General features: G+C 38.3%; 1 protein-coding gene across 1 annotated transcript in view; it reads right to left on the bottom strand.

Annotated features, from left to right (window-relative positions):
- LOC127869037 (E3 ubiquitin-protein ligase UBR3-like) overlaps nucleotides 1-13,652 on the bottom strand; it is a 90,341-nt gene that overhangs the window by 62,166 nt on the left and 14,523 nt on the right. The window contains exons 7-12 of the mRNA XM_052411290.1: nucleotides 12,549-12,728; nucleotides 11,850-11,983; nucleotides 9,187-9,279; nucleotides 8,099-8,254; nucleotides 5,547-5,675; nucleotides 2,195-2,247 (exon numbers count right to left, since the gene is read on the bottom strand). Coding sequence (XP_052267250.1) covers nucleotides 2,195-2,247; nucleotides 5,547-5,675; nucleotides 8,099-8,254; nucleotides 9,187-9,279; nucleotides 11,850-11,983; nucleotides 12,549-12,728 — 745 coding nt within the window. The remainder of the gene's footprint in view (nucleotides 1-2,194; nucleotides 2,248-5,546; nucleotides 5,676-8,098; nucleotides 8,255-9,186; nucleotides 9,280-11,849; nucleotides 11,984-12,548; nucleotides 12,729-13,652) is intronic.

Below are 13,652 nucleotides of genomic sequence, written 5' to 3'. Positions count from 1 at the left end.
GATCCTAGGAGTAAGCATTCTTGAGTAATCATCCGGAAACCATTTTACTATTTCAAGTCACTGTGACCTTGACCTTTGACCTAGTGACCTGAAAATCAATAGCCCCATCTGCCAGTCATGTTCAATGTACCTATGAAGTTTCATGATCCTAGGCATAAGCGTTATTGAGTTATCATCAGGAAACCATTTTACTGTTTCGAGTCATTGTGACCTTGACCTTTGACAGTGACCTGAAAATCAATAGGGGTCATCTGCCAGTCATGATCAATGTACCTATGAAGTTTCATGATCCTAGGCGTAAGCATTCTGGAGTTATCATCCGGAAACCATTTTAGATATTGCAAAACTTTAACCAAGGTTAAAGTTTTGGACAAACACAATTAATGAATCACTGTGACCTTAACCTTTGACCTAGTGACCTGAAAATCAATAGGGGTCATCTGCCAGTCATGATCAATGTTCCTATGAAGTTTCATGATCCTAGGCATAAGCATTCTTGAGTTATCATCCGGAAACCATTTTTCTGTTTCGAGTCACTGTGATCTTGACCTTTGAACTAGTGACCTGAAAATCAAAAGGGGTCATTTTCCAGTCATAAATCGATGTACCTATGAAGTTTCATGATCCTAGGCATAAGCATTCTTGAGTTATCATCCAGAAACCATTTTACTATTTCGAGTCACTTTGACCTTGACCTTTGACCTAGTGACCTGAAAATCAATAGGGGTCATCTGCTAGTCATGATCAATGTACCTATGAAGTTTCATGATCCTGGGCCTAAGCATTCTTGAGTTATCATCAGGAAACCATTTTACTATTTTGGATATTGCAAAAGTTTAACCTAGTGACCTGAAAATCAATAGGGGTCATCTGCCAGTCATGATCAATGTACCTATGAAGTTTTATGATCCTAGGCCTAAGAGTTCTTGAGTTATCATCCGGAAACCATCTGGTGGACGGACGGACCGACTGACATGAGCAAAACAATATACCCCCTCTTCTTCGAAGGGGGGCATAAAAAGTCTGAAATGGTAAACCTAGAAATGGAATAAATGTGAACCAGTCGCTAAAGTGAAACATTGAAATGGGATTTAATGAGAACCAGTCTGTAATGTGATGACTAGAAATGGGATAAAATGAGAACCAGTCACTGATGTGAACACTGGGAAATGGGAATTTAATGACTAGTTGATAATGTCAAAACCTGAAAATGGGATATAATAAGAACCAGTCAATAAAGTGAAACCTAGAAATGGGATAAAGTGAAAACCAGTCCATAATATGACACCTAAGAATGGGTTAATGAGAAACAGTCTAAAATGTGAAACTGGCAAATGAAATTAAATGAGAACCATTCTGTTAATCTGGCAAATGGTATTAAATGACATTCAGTCAGTTATGTAAATCCTGTTTGTGGAATTTTATGAGAACTAGTCGCTAACGTGTAACATGCAAATGGGATGACATGATAAACAAGATGTGTTTGTGAAACAATATGTCCCCCCCCATATATTTGACATTTGACCTTGAAGGATGGCCTTGACCTTTACCTTTCACCACTCAAAATGTGCAGCTCCATGAGATACTCATGCATGCCAAATATAAAGTTGCTACCTTCAATATTGCAAAAGTTATGGCCAATGTTAAAGTTTGACGCAAACCAACAAACAGACAGGGCAAAAACACTATGTCCCATAGTAAAGACTGGGGGAAATAAACATTCAGCCATGTAAAACTTGGAAATGGGATTGAACGACAACCAGTCTGAAATATGAAACCTAAAAAAATTGACTTAAATGAGAACAAGTGAAACCTGGATACATCTGTAATGAAAACCAGTCTGGATTGTAAAACCTGGAAACCGGATTAAATGAGGACAAGTAACTAAAGTGAAACCTGGAAAAGAGATAAAATAAGAACAAGTGTGTAAAGTGAAGCCTGCAAATATGATAAATTGTGAACCAGTCTGGATTGTAAAATCTGAAAATGGGATTAAATGAGTACCAGTCTGTAATGTCAAATCTAGAAATGGGATTAAATTAGACCCAGTCGCTAATGTAAAACCACTTATTTCTCATAACATAAAAAAAAATTGTCAAAGATTCTTTGCATTATTTATTCAATTGTCAAAGATTCTTTGCATTATTTTTTCTACAAACAACCAAAAACAGTAACTTGGTAATTCAAAATTTACCTGTCTATCACAGTCTGAACGAAATAGTCTGGATCCAGTCTACAAGCACACACCTACAAGAGAACCAAGTTATTTGCAACTTCTTGTAAATGGGTGAAAGGACCTAGCATTCCGTTAAGGGTACAGTAATTACTCTATGTTTTCGGACACTTAAAAATAATTTTTTTTAAATATGTCCGAAAACTTAGATATAAAAAATATTCACAAAATACAGGTGTCAGTAAACTTAAGAGTCGAAATTTGAAGTGACCGAAAATAGCGTCAATGTATCAACGACTCCCGGTAATGGCACACGCTTGTAAAATACCATGCCGTATAATATAAACGAGAGGGCCAAGATGGCCCTAGTTCGCTCACCTGAGAGGAGTCGGTTCATTCAATCTTTACCTAATGTCAAACATGACCTAGATATTGACCAGACAAACATCCTGGTCAAGTTTCATCATTATTGAACCAAAACTCTTGCGTAGGGAGTGTTTTTGTTTTTGTAAGATTTGAAATGGTGACCTATATTTTTAGTTGACCCCCCAAACATCAAACTTTGCTTAAAAGGATTTCGTATAATATAATGAAAATTTGGACAATCTAAGGGCAATAATTATGGCATTAATTATGTGATTTTGCTCATCATCAAACTTGACTGAGATCTTTCAGCAACTTTGATAAAGAATGCTTGAGAAATGTGAATGCTAGAGTGTTTACAAACCAAATGTGGACGGACGGACAGCGGACAAAGACCAATCCTAAAACCTTTTATGGTCAGTTGAAAAGACTTGTTGTTCACCGATCTAAGCCATTTTCCAACTTGTCAAATCAATAAAACCAATGTATTGACTAAGTTTCACGATGATTAGGCAAAAAATGTGACTTCTATAGTGTTCCATCACAAGGTTTCTCTCTATATAGTCACATAAGAAAAACTGCCCCACCCCCCCTGGCAACCATGTCTATTGACCCATCGGGACCATTTGCAAACTCATCTGAGATATATATAAAAATCTATGCACCAAGTTTTATGATGATTGGGCAAAAAATGTGACTTCTAGAGTGTTCACAAGCTTTTTTTTACTATATAAATATAAGAAAACGGCCCCCCCCCCCCCCCCCCGGCAGCCATGTTATTCAACTGACCAGAACCATTTTCCAACTCAACTCTCGTATCAAGGAAACAAATGTTCTGACCGAATTTCATGAAAATTGGGCAAAAAATGTGACTTCTAGAGTGTTCACATGTTTTCACTATATACATATAGAGAAAAATTGCTCCGCCCACTGGCGGCCATGTTTTTTCACCGATCTGGACCATTTTCGAACTTGTCCGAGAAATCAATAAAACCAATCTTTTGACCAACTTTCGTGATGATTGGGCAAAAATTGTGACTTCCAGAGTGTTTACAAGGTTTCTCTATAGCCAAATAAGGAAAACTGCCCTGCCCACTGGCGGCCATGTTTTTAACGGACCGGAACCACTTTTGAACTCAACCAACATATCATAAAGACAAACAAAGTGGTTACAAGTTTTTTCTTTTTTTTGACCTAGTGACCTAGTTTTTGACACGGCACGACCCAGTTTCGAACTCGACTGAGATTTCATTGGGATGAAGCTTCTGACAAAGTTTCATAAAGATCGGACAATAAATGTGGCCTCAAGAGTGTTTACGAACAAATATTAACGGACGGACGGACGACGGACAAAGACCGGTCACAAAAGCTCACCTGAGCAATCAGGTGAGCTAAATACAGTTATATATGTTTTCACTGCATTTTAAATAATTTTAAATGCTTAATTTATTCGACAGAAAGTTACTTCAAGGTTGTACTCTGACCAACGAGTTCAAAGATGAGCATGTGATTTACCGATACTCGCTAGTATGAACCTGTAATTAATGGAATAAAAAAGCAAACTATGAATTCTGTGTTTGTTCATTTCCGATAGTTGTAGTCTAACACCTTCCATTGTTCATAAAACTTGTAATAGGGTGCATCACACTTTGAAGCGTTTATTATTTATCACAGTTATTTTACCGAGAAAGGGTAGTAGTACAATGGTACTACGGTAGTACCATTGCGGTAGATTATTGAACTGTTAATTGGCACTACCCCTGGTAATTGTCATAATGCTTATGCTATCAGGCGAAACCATTGTTTAATACCAGTTTACAAAGTTATTTACCCAATAACACAAATGTAATGGTCTGTTGCCTGCTATGTTTTATGATGTTAATCTGGTTGTAAAAGCCCATGATCAAAGTGTCATTAGATATCGAAAACAGGACCGAAATTTGGTAAAATAGCGCTGTAAAATATACTGTCCAAAAACTAAGAGACATTAATTATGGACAAAAACTCGTGTGTCCGAAAATTAAGTCACAAAAAATAATTTAATTATTTTTGCTAAAAAAACGGGTGTCCGAAAACATAGAGTAATTACGGTAATAATGAAGCAAAAAATCATTGAAACAGTCAGACATTTGCAAAGGTAAAATTGAACGTTTGGAACAAAAAGCATGATTTAGAGGCAAATTCTTTAAGAAAGGGGTCTAAATTAGGCCTTGGGTAAAGAAAAATGCAATGGCCTGCATGAGGTAAATGTCTGCTTCCACCAAAAGGTAAAATTTAAATTTTAAAATAAAAGCAACCTTTTTAAATAAATTTTATTGAATAGAGGTACTTATTAAGGTCAGTGGTAAAGAAAACAAGAGGGCCTGTAAGGCCGAAAGTCACTCACCTGAGATAACAAGATATTATTGGGACAAATCTTCTGACCAAGTTTCATGAATATCGGAAAATAAATGTGGCCTCTAGAGTATTTACAAGGTTTTACTATAGCCATATAAGGAAAAATGCCCCTCCCCTGGCGGCCATGTTTTTCAACCAACCGGCATCATTTTCGAACTCATCCAAGATATTATTGATATGAATCTTCTGACCAAGTTTTATGAAGATCAGACAATAAATGTGGCCTCTAGAGTGTTAACAAGATTTTACAATAGCCATATATAGCCATATGAGGAAAAATGCCCCGCCCCTTGGCAGCCATGTTTTTCAAGCAAACGTAACCATTTTCGAACTCAGTCAAGATATCATTGAAACCAATCTTCTGACCAAATTTCATAAAGATTGGACAATAAATGTGGCCTCTAGAGAGTTAACAAGGCAAATGTTGACGCCGCACAACGGACAAAAAGCGATCACAAAAGCTCACCATGAGCACGTTGTGCTCAGGTGAGCTAAAAAAGCCCTGACCTGCATGAGATAAATATTAAAATAGGGGAATAAAAGAATGATTTGAAGAAATTTTCTTAGATAAAAGGGCCTTATTTAGGCCACTGGATAAGACACAAACTCTGACCTGCATAAGGTAAATGTCAGCGTCCACCATTGAGTAGCAGAAGTGGCACTGGACGTAGGTCATGGGTTGACCTTTGATCTGGAGGCCGTTACGCACCCACATGTTGCTGTAGATCTCAGCTGTGGCTACCTGTGGGGCAATCGCTTGCTTAATTAAAATCAATTAAATTTATTTATGACCTAGGTCATGGGTTGACCTTAGATCTGGAGGTCATAACGCACCCACATGTTGCTGTAGATCTCAGCAGGAAGACACCGTTTTTATGATAATTTAGTTATCAAGGAAGTCTCTTATTAGCATGAATCAAGTTAAGGCTGAAAATTGTTGTTCCTGATAAGTAGCATAGATAAAGTTAAGGCTGAAAGTTGTTGTTCCTGATAAGTAGCATAGATAAAGTTAAGGCTGAAAGTTGTTGTTCCTGATTAGCCTGTGGGGACTGCAAAGCCTAACCTGGGGAGACATTTATGAACATGCAATAAACCCCCTTTTCACAGAGCAAGGCTCTGAAATAAATCAACACCATTTAAATACAATTAAATATACCTTACTTTTCCAACAATAAAACAAGAGCTGTCACCATAGGATGACTTATGCACCCTATAAACGCTTGGTAGAAGTTATGAGCTTTTTTCGAAACCTAAACGCAGATTTTGAAACCTAAACGCGGACCCTTAGTTCAAGGTCAAGGTCACAGGGGTCAAAATTTGTGTGCGTATAGAAAGGCATTGTTCATATATACATGCATGCCAAATATGAAATTGCTATCTGAAGCGACATAGAAGTTATGAGCATTTTTCGAAATCTAAACGCAAAGTGTGACGGACAGACGGACAGACAGTCCGATCACTATATGCCCTCCTTTGGGGGCATAAAAATGTCTTAGAATATCAAAATAAATCAGAAAACCACATAAACTAGAGAGCGGACACCATGCTAAATCCTTGAAATACACTAAGTGACCCCGTGACCTAGTTTTTGACCCAGCATGACCCATATTCGAACTTGACCTAGATATTGTCTTGATACAACTTCTGACCAAGTTTGGTAAAGATCAGATGAAAACTACTTCAATTAGAGAGCGAACACCATGCTTAATCCTTGGAATGCACTAAGTGACCCTGTAACCTTGTTTTTGACCCGGCATGACCCATATTCAAACTTGACCTAGATATTGTCTTGGTACAACTTCTGACCAAGTTTGGTAAAGATCAGATGAAAACTACTTCAATTAGAGAGCGGACACCATGCTTAATCCTTGAAATGCACGTAGTGACCCTGTGACCTAGTTTTTGACCTGGCATGACCCATATTCGAAACTTGACCTAGATATTGTCTAGATACAACATCTGACGTTTGGTAAATATCGGATGAAAACTATTTGAATTAGAGAGTGGACAGGAAAAGTGTGACAGACGGACAGACAGACAGACAGACTGACAGACAGACTGACAGACTGACAGACAGAGCGAAAACCATAGACCCCCTTTTCTTCGAAAGGGGGCATAAAAATCCACATAAAACACAATTTAACTTAATGTACCAGATTTCTTGATATAAAAGAAGTAATTTATATAAATAACCTCCAACATTGTTACAAACAAGACTCTTGAAACCAAAATGCTTGGTAAGCTCGGTTTAAAGAAAAAATGTGTTGATCACGATGTACGTTTTAATGTAATCCTTCCGTTCTAGAACGTGAACCTTATTTGCTCCAGAAATTTCCATTTATGTGGACAAACCGACAGACCAACATACAAACCTACAAACCGACAGATTGACTCCAATTGATCCATTTCAGGGCCTACTCTACCTATTGCCAAATTATCCAATGGCTACAAATAAAGAAATTGGATAGATAAGTTTCTGTTTGGCTTCTAAATCACCCATAATTTTAAAAAATAATAAGAATTAAGACACAAACAAGGTGTGTTTGTAAAACACTATGCCCCTCCCCCATATATTTGGCCTTTGACCTTGAAGGATGACCTTGACCTTTCACCACTTAAAATGTGCAGCTCGATGCATATGAGAAGTTGTTACTAAGTTATAGTGTAAATTAAATTAGCAATTTTGACCCATGACCTTAAAGGATAATCTTGACCTTGACCTTTCACCACTCAAAATGTGCAGCTCCATGAGATACACATGCATGCCATAAATGAAGTTGCTATCATCAATATTGCAAAATGAAGTTATAGTGTATATTAACTGAGCAATTTTGACCCATATATTTGACCTTTCACCTCGAAGGATGACCTTGACTTTGACCTTTCACCACTCAAAATGTGCAACTCCTTGAGATACACATGCATGCCAAATATGAAGTTGCTATCTTCAATATTGCAAAAGTAATGGCAAATGTTAAAGTTTGACGCAAACCAACAAACCATCAAAACAACAAACAAACCAACAGACAGGGCAAAAACAATATGTTCCCCAGTATAGACAGGGGGACATAAAAAGAAAAATTTGGCTATCCACAATATTGAGCCAGACAGACCCTTCTCTCAATGAAAAGATATAACACCAAGATGATCTGCTGCCTCTATTACCTGTATCTGCAGAACGTGAATGAGCAAAGTCTTGAGCATGCGTTCTGGAGGTACTACTGCCAGAAGATCCTGATGCTGATACTGGACAGCCTGCACCATGAACGTGGCCAGGTAGCGATGGAGGGGCAGGTGGAACGTCAACTGCAGGGGGTTGGGCTGTAAAAGAAAACCTGGCAGAGTAAAGGCAAGGTAGCGATGGCGGGGCAGGTGGAACATCAACTGCAGGAGGTTGGGCTGTAAAAGAACATGGCAGAGTATAGGCCAGGTAGCAATGGAGGGGCAGGTGGAATGTCAACTGTAGTGGATTGGGCAGTAAAAGAACATGGCAGAGTATAGGCAAGGTAACGATGGAGGGGCAGATGGAACGTCAACTGTAGGGGGTTGGGCTGTAAAATAACATGGCAGAGTATAGGCCAGGTAGCGATGGAGGGACAGGTGGAACGTTAACTGCAGGGGGTTGGGCTGTAAAAGAACATGGCAGAGTATAGGCCAGGTAGCGATGGAGGGGCAGGTGGAACGTTAACTGCAGGGGGTAGGGCTGTAAAAGAACATAGCAGAGCATAGGCCAGGTAGCGATGAAGGGGCAGGTGGAACGTTGACTGCAGGGGGTTGGGCTGTAAAAGTACATGGCAGAGTATAGGCCAGGTAGCGATGGAGGGGCAGGTGGAATGTCAACTGCAGGGGGTTGGGCTGTAAAAGAACATGGCAGAGTATAGGCCAGGTAGCGATGGAGGGGCAGATGGAATGTCAACTGCAGGGGGTTGGGCTGTAAAAGACAAGGCATAATATGTAAACAACCATTTAGTCCAGACATGGTAAAACAAATAATAAAAATAAAAAATGCTTGAAAATAAATCAAGGACAATTGATGTCTTCTGAATATTCAGGGGATTAAATTAGTGTTTTTTTATTGATTTTGTTTAGTATTTTTTATCCTTTTTCATTACCAGTATTCAAATGACACTTGAAATACCCAATTAACAGGCATTAATAACAAGCTCTCATATCTCATGCCGAGTGATATTATATAACAAATTATATTACTTTATCTATATGTTAAACCTGAAGAAGTCTCGGGATGTTCTTACATTGGTAGACTCCTTGCATGAGATGGCATCAAACCAGTCTTGAAGTGATTCCTGACAGGCCTGTATCATGTTTTTCGTCACATAGTACGAGTTCTGAAAAAAACAATTCACAGCTGATTTAAACAAGAGCACCGCATAGCCGGTGCCAACGCTCGACTGCGGGTGCAGTTTTGAATAAATGTAAGCTTGTCAGAAGAATATTAGGTCACAGTGACTATGACCTTTGACCTAGTGACCCAAAAATGGGTGTGGCCTGTAGAACTCATCAAGCTGCAGCTACATATGAGGTTTCAATGTTCAAAAGGTTAAAAAATGTTAAGGTTTACGCACGGTGGACGGCGGACAACAAGCTGGCTATGACAATACCCCGGGTTTTCTCCAAAAACAGCCCAGCTAAAAACATGTTTTTCGTCACATAGTACGAGTCCTGGAAAAACACTTCACAGCTGATTTAAACAAGAGCACCGCCTTGCGGGTGCAGACCGCTCATCTATTTTCTTTTTAAAGGTGAAGGGACTCTCATTTTCAATCACAAAGGAGGGAGGAGTGGAGTGAATGGGGTGTATAGTGTGGGGTTGTGGACATTTATTACATTATCTTCCAAAAAAGCGAAAAAAAAAAAAAAAAAAATCGGGGGGGGGGGGGGGGGGGGGGGGGGTTGGAGGGGCGATGGGGGGGGGGGGGGGGGTTTGGGTGCGATGGTTGGACGGTATTTCAAACATAACAGTTTAAAAAAAAAAAATGGGAGGGGGGGGGGGGTATAGTGTGAGGGGGGGGTAATTTGTGAGATGATCTTAAAAAAAAAAAAAAATTGGGGGGGGGGGGGTGGGGGGGTGGGGGGGGATATAGTGTGAGTGTGTGGTGGTCATGTGTGAGATGATCTTAAAAAAAAAAAAAAAAAAAAAAAAAAAATTAGGGGGGGGGGGGGAGGGGGGGGAGGGGGGGGAGGGCACGGGGGATGGTTTGGGTGGAGTCTATTGTGGTATGTCAGGTAAGAGTAGTTTCATCAAAGTATCAATCAAATCTAATCATAAATAAAGAAGTTATGGCAATTTTAGCAAAATTTAATAATTTGACCTTGAGAGTCAAGGTCATTCAAAGGTCAAAGTAAAATTCAAGTTGCCAGGTACAGTAACCTCATGATAGCATGTAAGTATTTGAAGTTTGAAAGCAATAGCCTTGATACTTAAGAAGTAAAGTGGATCGAAACACAAAATTTAACCATATATTAAAAGTTACTAAGTCAAAAAAGGGCCATAATTCCGTAACAATGACAACCAGAGTTATGCAACTTGTCCTTTTACTGTACCCTTATGATAGTTTGTGAGTGTTCCAAGTATGAAAGCAATATCTATGATACTTTAGGGGTAAAGTGGACCAAAACATAAATCTTAACCAAATTTTCAATTTTCTAAGTATAAAGGGCCCATAATTCCGTCCAAATGCCAGTCAGAGTTACATAACTTTGCCTGCACGGTCCCCTTATGATAGTTCATAAATCTTGCAAGTATGAAAGCAATAGCTTTGATACTGTAGGAATAAAGTGGACCTAAACACAAAACTTAATCAAATTTTCAATTTTCTAAGTATAAAAAGGGCACATAATTCTGTCAAAATGCCAGTCAGAGTTACATTACTTTGCCTGCACAGTTCCCTTATGATAGTTAGTAAGTGTTGCAAGTATGAAAGCAATAGCTTTGATGCTTAAGGAATAAAATGGACCTAAACACAAAACTTAACCAAAATTGTCAATTTTCTAAGTATAAAAAGGGCACATAATTCTGTCAAAATGCATGCCAGAGTTATCTAACTTTGCCTGCCTAGTCCCCTCATGATAGTAAGTAAGTGTACCAAGTTTGAATGCAATAGCATTGATACTTACTGAGAAAAGTGGAACTAAACGCAAAACTTAACCAAAATTTTCAATTTTTTAAGTATAAAAAGGGCACATAATTCTGTCAAAATGCACGCCAGAGTTATCTAACTTTGCCTGCCCAGTCCCCTCATGATAGTAAGTAAGTGTACCAAGTTTGAATGCAATAGCATTGATACTTTCTGAGAAAAGTGGACCTAAACGCAAAACTTAACCGGACGCCGACGCCAACGCCAACGCCGACGCCGACGCCAAGGTGATGACAATAGCTCATAATTTTTTTTCAAAAAATAGATGAGCTAAAAACGTTAAACATTTTTGATTGCATATTTGTTAAGATTAAATTAATTGTACTAGAGATCTAAAGCTTAAGTTCATAATTTAAAAGTTTGTTGGATACGGGTCCTGGAAATACAATTTACAGCTGTGTTGCCATTGGGTAGTGGGTATTGTGTCCCCCTAGTGACCAGGGGTCATGGGATTGATACCCACAGTGGGAGCATTCTTCGATCTCCCTAAAACATACCAAGTACTGGTTCTACCCAGGAAACAGATTCGAGGCATTTCAATCAGCCATAGGCTTTCAATGCAAACAAGCTTAAATAAACAATGACTATCTATGATTCAAGTTTTAAAGGCTTCATTTCCAACCCTAAGGTAATGATGAGCAGCAAACAGCATAAAACCTGAACAGACTGCCAGTTATTCGCAGGCTGTTCTGGTTTTATGCTGTTTGCATAAAGCCATTTTCACTTTGCTTTTGAGTGGGAAAGGGTTAAAGCTGCTCTACCTCTCGTCTGAGATGGGATATCAGAGACCACATGGGTGAGGCAGAGATCTCCAGCTCAGCAGAGAAGGCAGCGTAGTAGGTGTCTGGCTCGAACTCTACGTGCTGGTGTAGCTCTCGGGTGTTCAGATTCATTCCTGAAATAACAACAGCAGACATAAAGGATTTATTGTATCTATTTTTCAGCAAAAAAAAACACAACTAAACTTCCCAATTTTAGTCAAAACAACAAAACACACAACTAAACTTCCCAATTTTAGTCAAAACATATTTTTCCTAAGAAAATCCAAAGCCCTCTGGCCCCATTCCATAAAGTGGTAAAAATTAAAAATAAAACACTGGCACTCACCAAGAAAATATGACAGAAAGTCATGTAACATTTGACAAATTATTCATGATTGGTAAACTGGGATGTCAATTTCCACCAATGAAATGGGTCATGTGAAAAGGGGGTTTAATGCATATGTCATCCCAGATTAACCTATGCACTCCGCACAGGCTAATCAGGGACGAAACTGTCAGCATAAACTGGATTTTTGCTAAGAAGAGACTTTCTGTAAAGAAAAAAATAATAAAAGTAGAAAGTGTTGTCTCTGATTAGCCTGTGCAGACTGCACAGACTGATCTGGGACTACACTTTACGCACATGCATGAAAACCCCTTTTCTAAGAGAATGGTCCATATTTATTAGTATTCACCCACCTTGAAAATATGACAGAAAGTCGAGCCACATCGTTACGAGCTTCATATCAGAAAGGAACTTGTACGCGATGTCCTCGTGTGACAGTAGGTTAATCAGGTCACTGATGATGGGCCAATAGCAGTGGTCCTTCATTGACTCGTGGCTGCAGTCCACCACTTGGTGGAAGTTCTGATGTAAGTCTAAGGAGCCACATAAAAAAGGAACATTCATGAAATACAATATTTGTATGCTGAATTTGTATACTAGTTTGTTTGTGTTTTTTTCATTGCATTTCTAATTTTTATTTCTATTTGTAGTAATTAGGACCTTGATGAGGTTACATGAATAGATCTTATATTGAAAATTCATTTAATTCAATGTTGTGAATGCTTAATTTTTATTGGTTTTCAGGTTGTATTATACATGTAGTTTTTCTCTTTTTTTCTCTAATTTTAGTAGTCACATATTTAGAGTAATGTGCGAAATGATTAAACTTAGTTGTCATACAACTAATACACAAAATCTCTTTAAGGTTGTTATTCCACTGACCATACAGTAACTACTGCTTTGGCACACAACACCAGCACAGGCTAATCTGGGAGGACACTACACTTATTCATTAAAGGGGCCTTTTCACAGATTTTGGCATGTTTTGAAGTTTGTCATTAAAGGGGCATTTTTACAGATTTTGGCATGTTTTGAAGTTTGTCATTAAATGCTTTATATTGATAAATGTAAACATTAAATTTTTAAAGCTCCAGTAAAAAATCAAAAATAAAATTTAAAAAAGGAAAAAAAAGTAGCCCGCACCAGGCTCGAACCAGTGAACCCCGGAATCCTGAAGTAAAAATGCATTAGCCAACTGAGCTATCCTACCAAGCATACATAAGATTAAACGACAACAACAGAACTCTCCAAATTATTCAATCGTTTCGCGTTGCAACGCTTTATAATTTTTAGGTTTTTAAATCGTCAAAAGATGCATATAATGGCTATGTTATACCATGGCAAATGTTCAGTAATACTGTTTCCTCACAAATATCACAACTAATCCGAAAATTTGTGAATCTGAAAAAAATAAATCAATTTTGTCAATTTACCAAACCGTGAAAAAATCCCATTAA

This window comes from Dreissena polymorpha, chromosome 2 (genome assembly GCF_020536995.1).
Source record: "Dreissena polymorpha isolate Duluth1 chromosome 2, UMN_Dpol_1.0, whole genome shotgun sequence".
In the NCBI taxonomy this organism is placed as follows: domain Eukaryota; kingdom Metazoa; phylum Mollusca; class Bivalvia; order Myida; family Dreissenidae; genus Dreissena; species Dreissena polymorpha.
The sequence above is the reverse complement of the archived record's forward strand: the minus strand, read 5'-3'. Positions and strand labels throughout refer to the sequence as shown.